Source organism: Pelophylax lessonae, assembly GCF_965119305.1.
Source record: "Pelophylax lessonae genome assembly, chromosome: 9".
NCBI lineage: Eukaryota > Metazoa > Chordata > Amphibia > Anura > Ranidae > Pelophylax > Pelophylax lessonae.
Window position 1 is genome coordinate 78688145 of NC_138776.1, and position 19071 is coordinate 78707215.

The 19071-nt window shown below is 41.1% G+C and overlaps 2 protein-coding genes across 2 annotated transcripts in view; both read right to left on the bottom strand.

Moving 5' to 3' along the window:
• Nucleotides 1–19071, bottom strand: part of LOC309564224 (alpha-2-macroglobulin-like protein 1) — a 368264-nt gene that overhangs the window by 59665 nt on the left and 289528 nt on the right. The gene's annotated exons all lie outside the window — the stretch shown is intronic.
• LOC309563300 (pregnancy zone protein-like) overlaps nucleotides 1–19071 on the bottom strand; it is a gene marked incomplete at its 3' end in the record, with an annotated part of 120450 nt that overhangs the window by 35566 nt on the left and 65813 nt on the right. Inside the window, exons 14-18 of the mRNA XM_082267702.1 lie at nucleotides 18028–18173; nucleotides 10165–10314; nucleotides 5241–5408; nucleotides 1403–1490; nucleotides 1035–1290 (exon numbers count right to left, since the gene is read on the bottom strand). Coding sequence (XP_082123828.1) covers nucleotides 1035–1290; nucleotides 1403–1490; nucleotides 5241–5408; nucleotides 10165–10314; nucleotides 18028–18173 — 808 coding nt within the window. The remainder of the gene's footprint in view (nucleotides 1–1034; nucleotides 1291–1402; nucleotides 1491–5240; nucleotides 5409–10164; nucleotides 10315–18027; nucleotides 18174–19071) is intronic.

Consider the following 19071-nt stretch of genomic DNA (forward strand, 5'->3'; position numbering starts at 1 on the left):
GACGTACCGGTACGTCACTTTGCCTGGGAGGGGCTGACCGCCGCCGTATATAGTCGGGCGGCGGTCGGCAAGTGGTTAAAGCAGAGTTCCACCCCCCCCCTCCAAAAATTAAAAGTCAGCAGCTACACATACTGTAGCTGCTGACTTTGAATATTAGGACATTTGCCTGTCCTGGAGTCCAGCGATGTCAGCAGGTCAGCCGATGTTTCCATCGGCTGTCGGGTGCTGCCGCCGCCATTGCCGGTAAGGGAACCCGGTAGCGAAGCCTTGCGGCTTCATGGCCTGGGTCCCTACTGCGCATGCGCAAACCTTGCTGCGCTCGGTAATTGGCCATGAAGCAGAGGGAGGAGTAGGGGGCCGAACCTGTGATGAACCTCGCCGTGGCGAGGTCCGACGGAAGTGGGGACAGGGTACCTGCTCCCCCCTCCCCCATGAAAGGTGCCAATTGTGGCACCAGAGGGGGGGGGGAGGAGACAGATAAGAGGAAGTTCCACTTTTGAGTAGAACTCAGCTTTAAGGTTAATAAAAAGAGGGGGAACGCAGCTAAATGCACCAAAAACACACTGGAACACGCACAACCTTAATTAAGGTTAAAAAAAAAAGGAGGGGGGGGGGGGGAGAGGAACTGGACTGCATCCAAAATGCACCAAAAAAAGCATTAAAAACGCATCTAAAACACGCATGCAGAAAAGCATCTGGAACGCATCTGGACTGTGTTTCTATGGTGTGAAAAAAGAGGGTTACAAATGCACTGGACTGCATCAAAAATGCACCAAAACGCATAAAAAACACACTGGTACGGATAAAAAAGGTGCATACAAAAAGCATCTGGAAAGCACTAGACCTGTGTTTCTATGGGGTGATCTGGCCCTTAGTTCTATAGACTCATGCTGCTAACAACATTTTTGTGGTGCTATTATAGCCCCCTGGTGCCACCACTACCTGCAACAATTCTAAAAAGAAGAAATCGTAATTAATTATGATACTGAAGATATAATTGGCTTTATATTTATTAATCAGAGACAGTGACTTACCCAACTGGCATCAGCTCCCATATCCAGGTCTCAGGAAAGTATTTCCTAATAAACTCTGGCTTTGTTAGAGTTGAGATGCCAGGGACAGCATTAAGTGATGGTATTGCTCCTGGTACCATTGGTCTTCCTACATCAGGTACTGCCATTACACCCCCTAATCCACCAGCTGCTGGTATTCCTGCTCCGCCTATGCCTGCGAAGCCTAATGAAAATGCACCGGGTACAAAACCAGGTCCCACTCCAGAAAAAACTATACCTGCACAAAAGTAAAATAACTGAAGTTAATTTTAAATATTATAAGCAACAAATGTTTCCTAACGAAAAAGGCATGCAATTGTGTCACTTTAGAAAAGAAATGACTCTATTACCTGGATCATCTGTCTCCAAATCTAATGAATCGGGACACAGCAAAGGTTTTGTAGTTGGAGCACTTGTGATAATATTCAAATTCATGTCCTGTAATTAAAAAATGAAACAATTTATAACGGTAAGTTAAATATTTGTTCACAGAAAATTATACCAGATTACTGCAAATAGACTGAATCTCCTGTTAACTCCTTTCATAGCATGGGGGACACTGGGGGGTAAAATATCCATTTGATGATTCCAAATTCTACCCAACCATGGAGCCTATTATTGGGGTATTATACTCTTGTTGTTGGATTTTACAGCTAAAAAAGTAATTATTATGAAAGGTACAGTACTGTACTAAGATACTATCTTTAACTTTACACTAACCACATTTCTGACATAGACCCCACAATGCTGGTTAATGTATCTTGCCACTGAAGTCCTAATTATTACAAAATCCACTCAATTTAATTTAAAAATGTAACTCCACTTTTGTGAGGAAAAAATCAATTCAGCAAAAAAAAAAAATCAGCAAATAAAGAAAAAATACAATTGCGACACAAATCATATTGTAATTGAATGGTATTAAAAATGACCTTTCCTTTTCAATCTGCAGCCATTGTAATTTTCTGAAAATACAATGCAATATGGCCGCCTGGAGTTGTTCTGTACACAGAATGTATACTGTCCACACCCCAGAAACATACTTTCCTGCTTGTGTGATTGGCTCACCAATTTTCCCAGAAGTCTGCACTAAGATACAAGTCAGATTTCAGACATTCCCTGCAACAAAAATGTCATTTTTGGTGAGATAGTCCCAATAGGAACACATCTAAATGGATGCAGGCCCAGCAGCTTTCTTCATTAGAGCCCTGCAGCTGCCACAGCTGATAGATAATTATGAAACCAGTCCCATTTGACCCACTCAGCACAGAGGAACAAACAATGATTTCTTCAGAATAACAAAAGGTAGGAATCGCCAAAAAGGTTTGTTAAAATCCCTGCAATATACAGAGGGGAATGTTTTTTTCTCAACAAAAGTGGAGTTATGCTTTGAAACTAAACTCTAGGCAGGTAAAAACCATTATTTGTGTAGGTATGTTTTCATTATAGGATACATGCACTTTCAAAGAGCACTTATGCTTTTTGAGCCCTCTCAACCAAAAAGTACCCCACAAACCCCCTCCTTAGATGCATATTTAACTTTATCCCATGGCTATGGCCTCCTGAATTGCTTACATCCTTAGGTGTGCTAGCAGCTCCTGTATAGTAGATCTCCATAGATTTATTTAGGAACATCTCCCAAAGCTGGAGATGCCCTGGAAAGGGTCCAATATAAGTCTTTGGGGATCTACTGTGCAGACATAGCTAGTTCTTAAAAAGAATAAAAAATTCTTGGGCTTCCCTATAATGTTACTAAACATTACCTTTTAAATTCCTTTCATGTTTTCTACAAGTGGCAAAAATAAAATATAACATTTGTCAACAATCTTTAGCTTGTGAGTCATTCAACTGTATACTGTATATACTGAAGTGCCTAATACCCGTGGACATATCTGGGCATTCAGCTTTGCCCTTAAGCCCCGTACACACGTACCGATCGTCGGCCGAACGATCGGCCGTCTTTTGTTCAGGGCTGTCGTGTCTGTTGAAAACTGCAAAAGACTGCACATGAATTTTGTCGGCCAACAGCAGCCGACTGCAGAAGTGATGTCATGTGATGGTTAACTTTCCCTGTGTTTTTTCTTTTCTGAGCATGCCCAGTCTTGCAAATCTGCTGTCTGTCGGCTGAATTCTGTTCTGACTGAGGAACAATCGGCCATTCTGGTGTTGGCCTACAAAAATTTTAAAGCATGCACATCAGATTCTTTTCGGCCGAAAGTGCGCTGTCGGCTGTCGGAAGCATCATACCAACAAGCCTACAATCGGCTGATCGGTCGTCGGCCGAATATTTACGGCCGACAATCGGTACGTGTGTACAGGCCTTAAGAGTCAGGAATCTAATGTAGCACCCTCCTGGTAGGTTGTGAGTTCAGTTGAGCAGTGTGTAATTGCCTTGGGCTGATCTGGGCTCTGCGGTTTGCAGATTTGATTGCTCTCTCCTGTCTTCTGGAGGATGCCAGAATATAGTGGGTTGGGATAAAGCAAACCAGCAGTCTGAATATTCATGTGAATTCAGCCAATCTCTGGGGAAGGGTGCCCAGTTGGTAAATGCAGATTTCATGAATAGTTTAGAGTCTGTGAAAGCCCTGTCTTTGTCCAGGAGGAGAAGTTCCCAGTCTGAAGAGCTACTGCCTTTCTGGGCAGCCCAGCTGAAAATTCTACTTGTTCTTATCAAGGTCCCAGCTGTGGCAGAGCTGGGTGGTTTGTTCTGATAAAATCCCTGAAGCTAAGCGAGAGATTTCACTGAGGATACAGTCTAGGAGACTCAATCATCTGTCTAATACTGGACGGAGGCATCCAATTATCCAGGGACACTGAGTACAGACCTCAAAGGAAGATCTTAGTGACTGTTGCAGCTGGTATCCCTAGCATATCTTTATGGATGCAGCCTGGGACATTGCTGAGGATGCCCAGGTGCTGCTCAGTGTTAATTTTGGCAGCAAATTTCAATTTAGTTTTAGTCTTAGTACTAAAATGACATTTTACTTTTAGTCCCATTTTAGTCTTCTGCAAGTGTTTTAGTTTTAGTCGTATTTAGTTGACTAAAACTCCAGTACATTTTAGTCGACTAAAACGTCCTACATTTTAGTCGACTATAACTCATTTTAGTCATCTATAATCGAATGGGTGTAGTTCAATTGTAATTTGTAATGCATTATTTAAGCATTTCTCTACAATTTCCAAACTCATTATATACTACTGCTGGTCCTGGAGTGAAAAATCTAATATGTTATTATTTATGGTATTAAGCTTTGAGCATGCACCAGTGTTAATTTTGACAGCAAATTTCGATTTAGTCTTAGTTATAGTCTTAAGACTAAAATGCCATTTTAGTTTTAGTTGTATTTTAGTCGTCTGAATTGTTTTAGTTTTAGTCGTATTTTAGTCGACTAAAATTGATTTAATTTAGTCGACGACAACGTTTTAGTCGGTTTTAGTCGACGAAATCAACACTGGTGCTGCTCATTTTCTGGGCTTTTGTTGAAGAGACTGGTCTGAGGAATAATTTTACAGTAGAGAGTGTCTTCAATTCATTGCTCAGTGTTCATGGAGTATCCCACAGCTCCCTAAGCCCTATCCAGGGTAAGCAACAATATTTAAAAAACAACAACCCCTAGACTGTTTATTGAGCGATGGATTATGCGATTTTCTCCTGCCAGGGGCGGGGGAGTGGCAATCATCCTGCCCATAGATGGTTCGAATCTTGGCCAATGCCTGCTGAACCGGCCAAGATTCAAACCATTTATGGCCGGCTTAAGGAATTAAAATACCATCCTACCTAACAGTAAGAAAATTAAAGACCATCCAAACTAAGAGTCTAAACACCATCCTAACTAAAGAATCACAAATCTAAACAACTTCAGGAATTTGAATACCATCCAAACTAAGCTTTAAGAATCTAAACACCATCCCAATTAAGAGTCAGGAATCTAAACACCATCCCAACTTAGAATGAGGAATTCAAACACTGTACTAAGAGTCAGGAATCTAAACACCATTGAAGCTAAAAGTCAGAACTTAACACCATCCAAACTAAGCACTTAAGCTATGGAGGATACAGAGAGGACATACTTTGTATATGTGCCTGACTATTCATCGAAGTAGACATACTATAATCATCATAAAATGTACACTGACAATTTGCCCGTGAAAACTGGAAAAAATAATAAACCTTATGGTTTCCGACAGTACCATAAAAATCTTGTGGATTTCATCCTCAGCAATTACAATACTGAAGGGAAATGTATGATATTCTCCGGGACGATTGCGACAACGACGGGGTTCACCATCTGGGACATTAGAACCTCCCATAAAACCTAGGTGGAAGGGAAAATCATATTCATAGAAGAGGGCATGAACCTGTAAAATAAACATGACAATAAATTAGGCAAAAATCAGTGTAAATGTGTTGGTTCTGGTTACATGAAAGAAGTCCATTTAGTTTCTCATTTGTTAAAGAATAATAACAACCCCCAATTGCAAAAAAAATTCTCAAAGAGTCTAATCTGTTATTATTAAATTCTTTGTTCATGACAGCCTAAATGATAACTTCACATTTTGCATCATGTTACAAGGTATACTCATGTTTAGGGTGTAAAATGTTGCATGGTTTTAAGCAGGAGCAGTCTGTGTTCTCCACTGCAGGTGGCGCTCCACCGCAATGGCAATGCAGGAGGGGAGGAAGTCAGGCGGAATATGGCTCCTCTATTGTTTCCTGGGTCACTGGGGCAGAGATACGCTTGGATGCTGACAGCCCATGTGACTCTGGCAGCCATCTTGGGTCAGGCAGAGTCTATTAAAGACCCTGGCTCTTGGGTTGGCACGCATTTTGCGTGTGGACTAAGTAGGAACAGGTTACCCATCCGTCAGGAACAGTATTAACGATAGAGAAAGGTTCCAGATAAAAAGGGAAAGTCTAGGGACATGCCACTCTTCTTGAAAACCTTCCCGCTTGGGCTTGGACAGCCAGGCTGCATTCCACTTCTGAAGACAGACGCTGTCAGCTCAGCTGAGTCCTGCTCCGCTACATGCTGTGAAATCTGTGAGTGTTCCCGGTTGGGCTGCCTTCGAACGAGTTGTCGGGAACTGTTGACTTTATTTCAATACAAGTTCTGCATTACTTCTAGACTCAGCGCATGTTACTGCCGCCGCACCATGCTGCACCCACCTACATTGTGCCAAGTCGACCCACCGCCAAAATGACTCCGCCTTTGACAGCATGCAGGGGATCTTTTTCCAAGCAGCAAGCTGTCATTTTTGAATTTGACATGGTTGTGCATCGCTCCACCCATAACTCACCCAACTGCTTTGTTCTTTCGCAGAGATTTGTGAATGAAAACATTAGAAGTTACATCTTCCTCCAGAGCAGACAGACTTGTAGTTATCAATTGAACACAGTTGCAGGGATTACCACATTCTTAGTCCATTGACACTTACTCCAGCTCTCAAGTTGAAGTCTGCACCTTAATACAAGCAGAAAGAGATGGAGAAAGAGTCTACAGGAGCCTGCACATTGCACCTGCATTCTGTTGCTAGACTTCACAGCATCAAACACATGCGTGCAGAGGTTCCTTTAAAAAACCATTGCGAATCTTCCCAAACACGAAGAGCTCAGTTATGCCAAGTTAAGTTTCAGCTTGAAAAGTGGAGCTCTGGACCTCTACCTTCCATAACAATGTAATTTAGTCAGTGAGATCACCTATCACATTGGGAAACCCAAGAGTGAGGGAAGGGAGATAGGAGCCAGTTGGCCAAAGCAAAACTTTACAAGATAAAGTTCACACTTTCTTGGTCATGACTTCCATATACCTTAGGGGGTTCAGGAAGATTTCAAAAGATGTGCATAAGCACATGCCCGATTTTAGATCTTTGTGTCTGTGTTGAGTATTTTTGACAGGCTTGTTTCAAAAAGACCTGACACCTGTTTCTCAGATCTCTCGTCTTTTTTTTAGAGCTGATGTCACTGGCAGAATCTTAATCGTTTGACAGTTCTAGGTGTGCAGCTGGCCCCGGCACTGGCTTAAATTTCAGCTGCAGAGTGTAGAAGAGATAACTTCAATTTTTTTCCCAGTTTTTCCCCATTTTTTAAATCTAGGTGTGTTCGATGCCCACATTCTGTGGTTTCATCTGCTTACCACTACATCATTATTGAGTCCGTCTGGAATCACAGGGCTGCAGCAGGTTTCCAGGCATCTGACATACACTATATTACCAAAAGTATTGGGACTCCTGCCTTTACACACACATGAGCTTTAATGGCATCTCAGTCTTAGTCCATAGGGTTCAATATTAAATTGGTCCACCCTTTGCAGCCTTAACAGCTTCAACTCTGGGAAGGCTGTCCACAAGGCTTAGGAATGTGTCTTTAAGTTACAGTGAGATCCATAAATATTGGGACATCGACACAATTCTAATCTTTTTGGCTCTATACACCACCACAATGGATTTGAAATGAAACAAACAAGATGTGCTTTAACTGCAGATTTTCAGCTTTAATTTGAGGGTATTTACATCCAAATCAGCTGAAAGGTGTAGGAATTACAACAGTTTGTTTATGTGCCTCCCATTTTTTAAGGGACCAAAAGTAATAGGACATATTAACAATCATAAATCAAACTTTCACTTTTCAATACTTGGTTGCAAATCCTTTGCTGTCAATTACAGCCTGAAGTCTGGAATGCATAGACATCACCAGACGCTGGATTTCATCCCTGGTGATGCTCTGCCAGGCCTCTACTGCAACTGTCTTCAGTTTTTGCTTGTTCTTGGGGCATTTTCCCTTCAGTTTTGTCTTCAGCAAGTGAAATGCATGCTCAATCGGATTCAGGTCAGGTGATTGACATGGCCATTGCATAACATTCCACTTCTTTCCCTTAAAAAACTCTTTGGTTACTTTTGCAGTATGCTTCGGGTCATTGTCCATCTGCACTGTGAAGCTCCGTCCAATGAGTTCTGAAGCATTTGGCTGAATTTGAGCAGATAATATTGCCCGAAACACTTCAGAATTCATCCTGCTGCTTTTGTCAGCAGTCACATCATCAATAAATACAAGAGAACCAGTTTCATTGGCAGCCATACATGCCCACGCCATGACAATACAACCACCATGCTTCACTGATGAGGTGGTATGCTTTGGATCATGAGCAGTTCCTTTCCTTCTCCATGCTCTTCTTTTCCCATCACTCTGGTACAAGTTGATCTTGGTATCATTTGCCCATAGGATGTTGTTCCAGAACCGTGAAGGCTTTTTTAGATGTTGTTTGGCAAACTCTAATCTGGCCTTCCTGTTTTTGAGGCTCACCAATAGTTTACATCTTGTGGTGAACTCTCTGTATTCACTCTGGTGAAGTCTTCTCTTGATTGTTAACTTTGACACACATACACCTACCTCCTGGAGAGTGTTCTTGATCTGGCCAACTGTTGTGAAGGGTGTTTTCTTCACCAGGGAAAGAATTCTTCGGTCATCCACCACAGTTGTTTTCCGTGGTCTTCCGGGTCTTTTGGTGTTGCTGAGCTCACCAGTGCGTTCTTTCTTTTTAAGGATGTTCCAAACAGTTGATTTGGCCACACCTAAAGTTTTTGCTATCTCTCTGATTGGTTTGTTTTGTTTTTTTTTCAGCCTAATGATGGCTTGCTTCACTGATAGTGACAGCTCTTTGGATCTCATATTGAGAGTTGACAGCAACAGATTCCAAATGCAAATAGCACACTTGAAATGAACTCTAGACCTTTTATCTGCTCCTTGTAAATGGGATAATGAGGGAATAACACACACCTGGCCATGGAACAGCTGAGAAGCCAACTGTCCCATTATTTTTGATCCCTTAAAAAGTGGGAGGCACATATACAAACTGTTGTAATTCCTACACCTTTCACCTGATTTGGATGTAAATACCCTCAAATTAAAGCTGAAAATCTGCAGTTAAAGCACAGCTTGTTTGTTTCATTTCAAATCCATTGTAGTTGTGTATAGAGCCAAAAATATTAGAATTGTGTCGATGTCCCAATATTTATGGACCTGACTGTATGTCATCCAACACTGGATGCCCCTGGATGATGTTGATCCAATGCAACACAGAGGACCGGTATGTGCGCAGAACCGGCATGACCACCACATATGGGCATGAGAGGCTTTTTCTCCGCATCCTCTCCAACAGAGAGCCGAGTAGTCTGGGAAGTCTGTACGTACATGTAAACACGGTAAGCTTTACTACCACTTTAAGAGGACTAAGTGTAATTTTGGTCTGCTCTTTTTTCTTCTGCTATCAGCAGTCACTTTCTGACAAGCTTTCCTGACACCAAGAGAAAAATGGTGATGGGGAGGGAGCTCTGGTTGATTGACAGCCTCAGCTCTGTTCCTGTTTGCTGTGTGAAGAGGGGTGTGTCCCTTCCCTCCAACCAGCTCTCAGAGCTCTCCTCCCTGCCTAACTTGTGTAACTTCAGCTCTCCACCTTCTTTTTTCTTAACTCTCAGACAAGCTTTTAAATTCAGCACTTTGAATGGATGTAGAGAAGACTACAGACAAACAGGCACAACCTATTTGTTTAATCTCTGTGTATCACCTGAGGATAGTCACTTCACTGGGCATATGTAAGGGTTATAACCACTTTAGAGCCGGTTCACACTACTCCGACTCAAAGTCGCCCCATGAAGGAGCGACTTTTTTGCGCCGACTTTAGCGCGACTTTGAAGAGACTTTGAAGAGACTTAAATGATAGGCGACTTTGTCTGTGGGGAATGCCTGGGTAATCTTTTTCTTCTTCCTGAAAAGTCTGATCACAGTCGCTTGAAAATAGATAAGGATCCAACTTAGAGGCGACTCCCATTGAAGTCTATGTGCACAAGTCGGACAGAAGTCGCCTTGAAGTAGTACAGGAACCTTTTCTGAAGTCGGAGCGACTTCAGTAGTGCATATTAAGATGGCTCTCATTGATTTACATTGAATTTGTAATAACAAGAGACTTGGGGCAACTTGAGGGCACACAAGTCACGTCCCAAGTCGGAGTAGTGTGAACCGACTCTTAAGCTTGCCGCCTAATGAAGTATAGATGTGATAAAAAGTGTGTAGCAGTCATCACTAGTATTATATAAAATGCAAAGTATATGTGAAGGTTACTTTGTCAGCAGTCAGCTCAGCTTCAGGTTTCATTAGCACCACACTCTGATCCACCACCCTGAGACCACAGAGAGATCCAGGAGCAGCCTGAACCTGGAGAGACACATCTGATCCTGGGAGGACCTCTTCTGGGGAGAAGCCTACTTTCACCTGAAAAATAGATAAAATTAATAAATAAAAGTGTGGAACCCTTCTAGAATAGATTGCTGGAGAGGCTCGGTTAAAGTAAGTCTTTTTTGGCTCCTCTGTAAACATTGGAGCAGGGTGTGATTGTTTTTGTCTGTTCTTGGTTTCACTGGGTTCAGGCTCAACTACTCCCTGCCTTTCTATTGGATTCAAGAATGTAGTGGGCTGGAAAGGGCCGACCTTGAGCCTGAATATTTAGGCAGTAGGCAGGTGCAGTCTACTTTCTCCACTGCAGGTGGTGCTCTTCCACAGCGGCACTGCAGTTAGAGAGGAAGTCAGGACTATGGTTACCTGGGTCACTGAGGAAGCATCCAATTGGACTCTAGTAGACATCTTGGGTTTAGGCAGAGCCTATTAAAAGCTCTGGCTCCCACGATTGGTGCGCATTTGCAAATTGGTAGATTAGGAACAGGTACCCTGCCTGGTAGGGACAGTACTAGTGGCAGGGAAAGGTTCCTAAAGGAGAGGGAAAGCATAGGGCCCGCAATCTCTCTGGACACCTGCCCTTTGGGCACAAGGCGGCCAGGCCACATTCTTCCCCTCTCTGCAGACGCTGACAGTTTGGCTGAAACCTGCTCTCTAAACACTGTTGGAACTGTGAGTGTTCCCAGTTGGGCTGCCTTCCCACAGGGTTATTTGTGAACTGTTTTTGCATTATTTCAATACAAGTTCTTTCATTGCACTGGGACTGGGTGTGTTATTCCACCACAATGCCCTGCACCACACCTACATGCGGCCTCAGCCAATCCCTGGGGGACAGTGCCTAGTAGGTGGCTGAAAAGGACATAAATAGTTTGAGGCCTGGAGTAGCAGGGTTCTTGTCCAGGAGGAGAAGAACCCAGCCTGAAGGGCTTCTGCCCTTCTAGGCAGGAATTGCTGCAGCTTGCAGAAGTTCATTAAGGTCCAGGTTCAGTGAGAGAGGCCCATTTTCTGAAAGCAGTTGGAGCCAAATCAATGGGTTTCCGTGAGGATCTGGCCTGGAGATTCACAGGAGAAGTGTCTGGCTGATTTTGGACAGAAGGTATCCAAGTATCCAGGGACACCATGAGTAGAAGCCTGGAAGTAGGATCCTGGTAACTGTCTGCTGTTTTAACCCTTTTAGTGATTGTACCAGTGTTGCTAAAGTGGGATCTGCCCTGCTGGTAGTCCTAGGATTGCTTGTGCTTCTTGTTTCTGCCATGGGGGAGGTTTCCCTAAAGAGAGTAGACAGAATAGAGAGTGCCCGCTAATTCCTTTGTGCACTAAATGTTGAGTATCCCAAAGCCCCCCTTGCACCCCAACCAAGTTGAATCAGAAATAAAGCATAAAAGACACGTCTGGTCTGACCTTTGAGTAGTGAGACTGCCCAAGTGGTTATGTGACTGACTGCCTGTGCACCTGAATGGAAAGAGAACCTGGGGCTAATCAGCAGGACCTGTCAGGGGTCTGCACCACAACAGAATGATGATGATGAATATTATTATTACTATGAACCTCATGGTGAATAATGTACTGTATATCTCCAGTCAAAACATTTTTTTATTTTGTATTGAGTAGGAGATGTTGGAACCTCTGTCCGTTTTTTATTGTTGCATGCGTTAAATTCGTTAAATTCTTCTTCTCGTTTTTTTTTCTGGTGACCATGGAAAGTGACGGGAATTTCAAAATTTACAGATGTCAGCTAAATGGGAAAGGAGCAGAAATCTTCTGATCATAACTAAGAAATAGTTCTTTTGTTCTGATGGCAACTGTCTAAGCAGTGCTTTAAGTGGGCCGGTATGCACTGGTACTCAGTATACTCAGTATCGCCACTTCCAAATATGGCTCTTGAGCATACCGCTACCTCTCCGTGAGTACTGGCACCTCTTTTGGGCCACTTAAAGCACTGTGTCTAAGAGAGTATTTCCTCTCACTCTGCGGACTTCTTTTGTTGTATCTCTTGGACAGGAAGCGGGGACACAAAGAGCAAAATGTTTCTCATTTCGTAATTTCTCCCTTTCCTTAAAGTAGTATTAAACCCAAAACCAAAAATGTAATATATTGCAGCTAAGCATTCATTAGATGGGGTGGCTGCATACGTTTTCATTTTTTAGGTTTTTTTCCCTCTGTTTTCACCTGGTGAGCTGTGCAATAACTCTACTCCTGTATTATACTGACACCACTCCATGAATTAGCACAGGGGGGCAGATCTGGACAGCAACATTGCCAGTCTGGGGGGAGGGGAGTGTTAGAGGTTTTAGGAGATTTGAAGTGGTTGTAAACCTCAGACATGAAATAGGAACAAAGCATATCCCTCTACAGTGTGTACTTGTCTCAATCCAGAGCACTAAGCGTAATTTCTGTCTGCTGCCTCGTTCCTCTACTATCTGCATGAGTCACTTCTGACAAGTTTTCCTGACATCAAGAAATAAAAAGGTGACAGGGTAGGGAGCTTTAGCACACAGCCTGTGATTGACAGCCTCAGCTTTATTTCTATGTGCTGTGTGAAAGTGGATGTGCCCCTTTCCTCCAATCAGATCCCAGAGCTCTCCTCACTGAGCTAAGCAGAGTGTAACTTCAGCTCCCCGCTCCCTGCTCCTGGAAGCTCAGACATTCTGTATACATTTTGGATACATACATTTTATACATAAAGAAAAGCTGATCGTTGTAGGCACCCCTGGCAGTGTAAAATGGTCTGTCTCATCCCTACAATAAAGCTAAAAGCAAACAGGGCCTACATTGAAGGGGTTACATGCCAACTCACCCAACACTCTGGTGTGGCTCTAATGGAAATACTTAATCAAAAGAATATAAAGTCTAAGGATAGAGAAACTTAGGCCTATGCAGGACCAGCTGTATTGAGCCTACATAGCTTCTATAAAACGTAATCAAAAATCCAAATAAATGATTACAAAAAAATCTCTTTTGCTGAGGTTAAAAATGTAGAAACGGCTCTCCTGCATTGTATGTTAATAAGGGATAGTTCAGTCTGTATGGGTAAAACAGTGAGGCTGTCCAGAAATTCCTAGAATCAGCCATGACATCTTCTCCTCAAAAACATCTAAAAGGTCAGAAATATTTTTTAAACATTTTTTAGGCATGATGTGTAAATGGGAACAAACATATAGCAGGGTTTTCTCTAATTTGACTGTGAAAGTGAAAAATACGCTTTAGGCTGAGTTCACATACATGCCGGTCTGGTTTCATGCAGTTTCCATTCAGCAGATCAGGTGCGATTCAGGGGCGAATTTCACACTGAAATTGCACATGAACGAGACGGAAGACACAGGACCCTTTTTGAATTTTCCAGCATATATGTGAACCGGCTCCTTTGAAAGCTGGTCTGGTTCACATGTTATGCAAATCGGATGCGGTTTAAAACTGGCATTTATGGAAACCGAGCCTAAGAAGCTCAAATACAGTCAACACTTTTTTAGTGTTGGATACAAAGGAGAAAGATAGAACCCTTGTTGGGTTTTTATTTCTGTCTGTGTCCCCACTAAACAGATTTCCCCTAACATTTTATCCTTGTGATACTAAGAAAGGAAATGATCTATCCCTCTATCCATCCATCTCTCCATCCATCCATCATCTAGCTATCTATCCATCTATCTCTCTATCCGTCTATCCATCCATCCATCCATCCATCCATCCATCCATCTCTCAATCCATCCATCCATCCATCTGTTATCTCTTTATCCATCCATCCATCTTATCTCTCTATCCATCCATACATCCATCTATCTCTCCATCTATCCATCCATCCATCCATCTATCCATCCATCTATCTCTCCATCCATTCATCCATCCATCCATCCATCCATCCATCCATCCATCCATCCATCCATCCATCCATCCATCTCTCCATCCATTCATCTTATCTCTCCATCTATCCATCCATCTCTCCATCGATCCATCCATCCATCTCTCTATCCATCCAACTGTCAGGTTTATTGGGGTGATTAAATAATAGAAAAAAATGGATTTAAAAAGCCATGTATATTCAGTCTCATATAGATTTTGAACAGCACAGCTTCCATTTTGTTTTGGAGGTGAATGAAAGTTCATATGTACTTGTTAAACAAAATTTCTCTTACAATAGGGTCTTAAAATTTCAGCAGATATTTCTGTTTTCTTTGGTATAAATAAGTGGTGCATGGACATCTCATCAGATAAGAGTCAAATAGCGAAACACCATACTAGTCACTATGGCTAGTCTAGCTTGTATTCTTATCTGTATGTAACAATGACCAATGAGTTCAGTATATTTAATAGGTTCCTTTAAATTATGTTTTAGAAAGCCTATTCATGTGTAAGATGTATATTAACAATAATACATTGTATTTTTTTATTATTAATATAGAAGTATGAACTTGGAACTTATATAATGTTAGATATATAAAAATATATACACATTAGAATACTTTTCTATTAAGTGTAAGAATATATGTATCTTGTAACTAATTACTGCATTTTAAGGCATGTGGTAGGAGTGTTTATATAAGAATTACTTTGGACTGGGCTAGGTGATATAAATTCTACAAGCCAGATGCTTTTCTTGATAGTATAAGACACACACAAGTGATTTAAATCATTGAACCAGTCTTAGGTCATAGGTTATCTTTAATAGTGGGCTATTGTATGTTATGACGTATTTTATACTGAATCTAATAAGCAGTACAATGTTGCCTCCTGTGGAGATAATACCAAATGCAGTCTTGGGGTAATTCAGTATTTTCCAATATAAATATATATATTGTATTAAAAATAATTATTATTGAAATGGCATTACTTGCCAGGGTACATGATGGAGATTAGATGGACATTTATGTATGTACTGAGAGTATGGACAAGTTTTTATGTTGCTTTTATGATTACTCTTAAATATAAAGAAATCATCATTTAACTTTAATACAAAATATTGGGTTATAAGGAGAGGTGTGACTATGACCTCACCAGTTAAGTTATAGAATATCCCAACCAATGGGGATAATGTTCCTCCCTCTGGGTTTAACTTATGGTAACTTTAATAGTCCTTTGTTCATACCATATAAAAAGGAGAACCCAGATGTAATTATGACACTACTGACAACACACCTGACACTTGCAACATACACCCTACTACATCCCTTGATATACTCATCTAGACATACTCCATCATTTATCTGAAACTTGGAGAGAAGCCACCATCTTGGGAAGACATCCATCTTAGGACTCTGGTAATGGCCATTTGAAGCTAACAGCCATCTTAAGTGTGGTAAATATAATCTTGCTGTTTGTTTGAGTTTATACAATTGTTTATTTCCTTCCTTATATGTTTTATATTGCATATTTAACCACTTTCCCACTGCTCACATTGCTGCTACTGCAGCAATGTGGCTCGTTATCGTCCAGCGACGTAGACCTACGTCGCTGGACTCCTCCCCCTGTAGGCGGCGCTCGCGCACCGCCGGAGGGGCACTCCCGCTGTTTTCAATCACAGCGGGAGTCGGGCCAGGGGAGGAACAGCGGCAATCGCCGCCGCTCTTCCCCGATCGTCGGGGAATCGAGTGAGGAGATCCGCCCGCTTGTGTAAACAGAGCTAGCGGATCTCCTAAGTGACAGGGAGTCACAGATCGGAGTGTTCAGCATAGCTGAACATCCGATCTGTCCCTGACTCACTCAGTCACCTCCCCCCCACACGTTAGTAAGCACCAGGCATACATTAACCCCTCCCTCTCAAATAAAATTAACCCCTTCCCTGCCAGTGTCATTTTTACAGTAACCGTGCATATATATAGCACTGATTACTGCAGTAATGTCACTGGTACCCCCAAAAGTGTCAAAAATGTCAGTCAAGGGTCCGATCTGTCCGCCGCAATGTCGCAGTCCTGCAAAAAAAAAAAATCGCAGATCACCGCCATTACGCGTTAAAAAAAAAAAAACACCAAAAATGACAGAAATCTTTCCCTTAGTAAACGCAATAACTTTTGCGTAAACCAACCAAAATATGCTTATCATGATTTTTTTTTACCAAACATAGGTAGCAAAAAACAAATTGGCAAAAATTAAAAAAAAAATTTGATTTTTAAATTTTTTTGGGGGGAATTTCATATAAAAAAATGTTATTGTTATTTTTTCAAAATAAAAGCTCTTTTTTTGTTTATAGCGCAAAAAGTAAAAACCGCACTGGTGATCAAATACCACCAAAAGAAAGCTCTGTTTGTGGGAAAAAAAGGACGTAAATTTTGTTTGGGTACGGCGTCGCACGACCGCGCAATTTTCAGTTAAATTCGCACAGCGCCGAATCGCAAAAAGTGGCCTGGACGTAAGACAGCAAAATCCTCCAGTGGTAAAGTGGTTAAGGGTAATAAGTTTACAATCCCAGCCTTATAAACCATAGTAGATTTTTCTATAAAAGCTGTTTTTTGTTTTTATACATTTTTATTAATATCAGATTCAGCGCATTATTGCGATTTTAGTCTCTCGTTTTGCATAACTTATTTTCGCTCCATCTGCAGTGGAGTGACTGTCGGCAGTGCGATTCGCAGACAATTGTGGTCTGTTTATATAGAATACTAACCTATGGTTTATGCTATACCTGGAGAAAAGGTAATCTTGCTTTCACTTTCACTTTCATTATTGAGCTACATTGCATTCATTATTTGAAGTTTGTATTTTATTTAGAGTTATCTTTTTGTGTCATTTGCAGTTTGATCATATATTGTGAATACATGTCTTGTGAATAAATATTTTTATATATTCCATACTGTAGACTGTACTCACTAAGATTGGTATATGCTTTTAAAAAGAAATTAATCAATTATAAAGAATTCACTACATATTGATTTGTGGAAATAAGTTGAGATTCTCCTACCTCAAAGATCTTTGCTTATTAACCATAAATAGACACTGTTATATTCAGAGCAGTATATATATTCTGACACAACCATCCATCCATCCATCTATCTTTCTATCTCTCCTTCCATCTCTCTATCCATCCATCTTATCTCTCTATCCATCCATCCATCTCTCCATCCATCCATCTCTCCATCCATCCATCTCTCCATCCATCCATCCATCCATCCATCCATCTCTCCATCCATCCATCCATCTCTCCATCCATCCATCCATCTCTCCATCCATCTCTCCATCCATCCATCTCTCCATCCATCTTTCTATCTATCTATCTATCTATCTATCTATCTATCTATCTATCTATCTATCTATCTATCTATCTATCTATCTATCTATCTATCTATCTATCTATCTATCTATCTATCTATCTATCTATCTATCTATCCATCCATCCATCCATCCATCTATCTCTCTATCCATTCATCTATCCATTCATCCATCCATCCATCCATCCATCCATCCATCTCTCCATCCATCCATCCATCCATCCATCCATCTCTCTATCCATCCATCTCTCTATCCATCCATCCCTCTATCTATCTATCTATCTATCTATCTATCTATCTATCTATCTATCTATCTATCTATCTATCTATCTATCTATCTATCTATCTATCTATCTATCTATCTATCTATCTATCTATCTCTATCCATCTATCTCCCTATCCGTCCATCCATCTATCTCTCTAACCCTCCATCTATCTATCATCAATCAAGGCGATCTCCAACGCAAGGTTATCTCTCACACACAATACTGAATCTGTACTAACAATCTGTATGAATTGCACCCATTTAAGGAGCTCATTCACACACAGAACTTACATGATTTTTGAAGCATTTCTTCTCCCTGATTTTTACAGAATCCGCTATTATCTCTCCATTTGGGAGTAAAATAAACACAAGGGCATGAAGGCTGGAGGAGTCTGTAGCTCTTACAGGAAGCTTGAGGGTCACTTCCCCATGCAGATCTTAAAGAGAAAAAGCATAATATAAAAGAATAGTGTTGTGTAAAGTGCACTGGTCATTTTGTAGAAAAATGCTGCAAATTAAAAAGGAAGCAATGTTTTTTTTTAAAGCTTTTATTATTTACCTTGCATATATTCATACTTTTCCTTGTTTGTGATGTTTTGTGCATTGTTCATACCAAACGGCAGATAGGTGAGGTTTGGCTACCTCACAGGCTACAAACATAATTTATATTAGTTCAAGTATATAGAGTGAGTGCTTAAAGTGGATCTAAAGTCAGAAGGCTTTATTTACCTTAAAGAGGATGTAAACCCGATTAATGAAATCTGACCTGGGCACAAATATCTGTAGTGTTTACTTATCTCTCTCCAAAGCCCTAATAATTAGTCCCGTGTCTTTCTACTGCTCAGTTCTTCTGTTATCAACATGATAACTTCTGGCAAGTTCTCCAAGACGGGGAGGGTGGGTGCATTGGCATAGATTACCAGAGAGCTGGTCTATTTACAGCACAGCTCTGCATGTTCAGAACAAAAAGTGTGTCTGAACAAGCCGCACTTCAATGCAAATATTTATTGAAAAGAGGATAAAATACCACATCATACAGAGGTACGGATCAAAGACAGCTGACACGTTTCAAACTACTAACAGTGCTCAGTCATAGCTATAGTGTGCATGACTAAAAACAAGTTATATATAGATAACAAAAAGCTCCATAATGTGCATAATTGTCTTGAATTAAATCATAGTTACATAGTTACATAGTAGTTGAGGTTGAATAAAGACAATAGTCCATCCAGTTCAACCTGTGTAGGTGTGTATGGCCGTAATCATCTCATACCCCTGAATGTTCTGATCCTTGAGATGTAAGTCCAAGAGTCTTTTGAAAATAGCCATACTTCC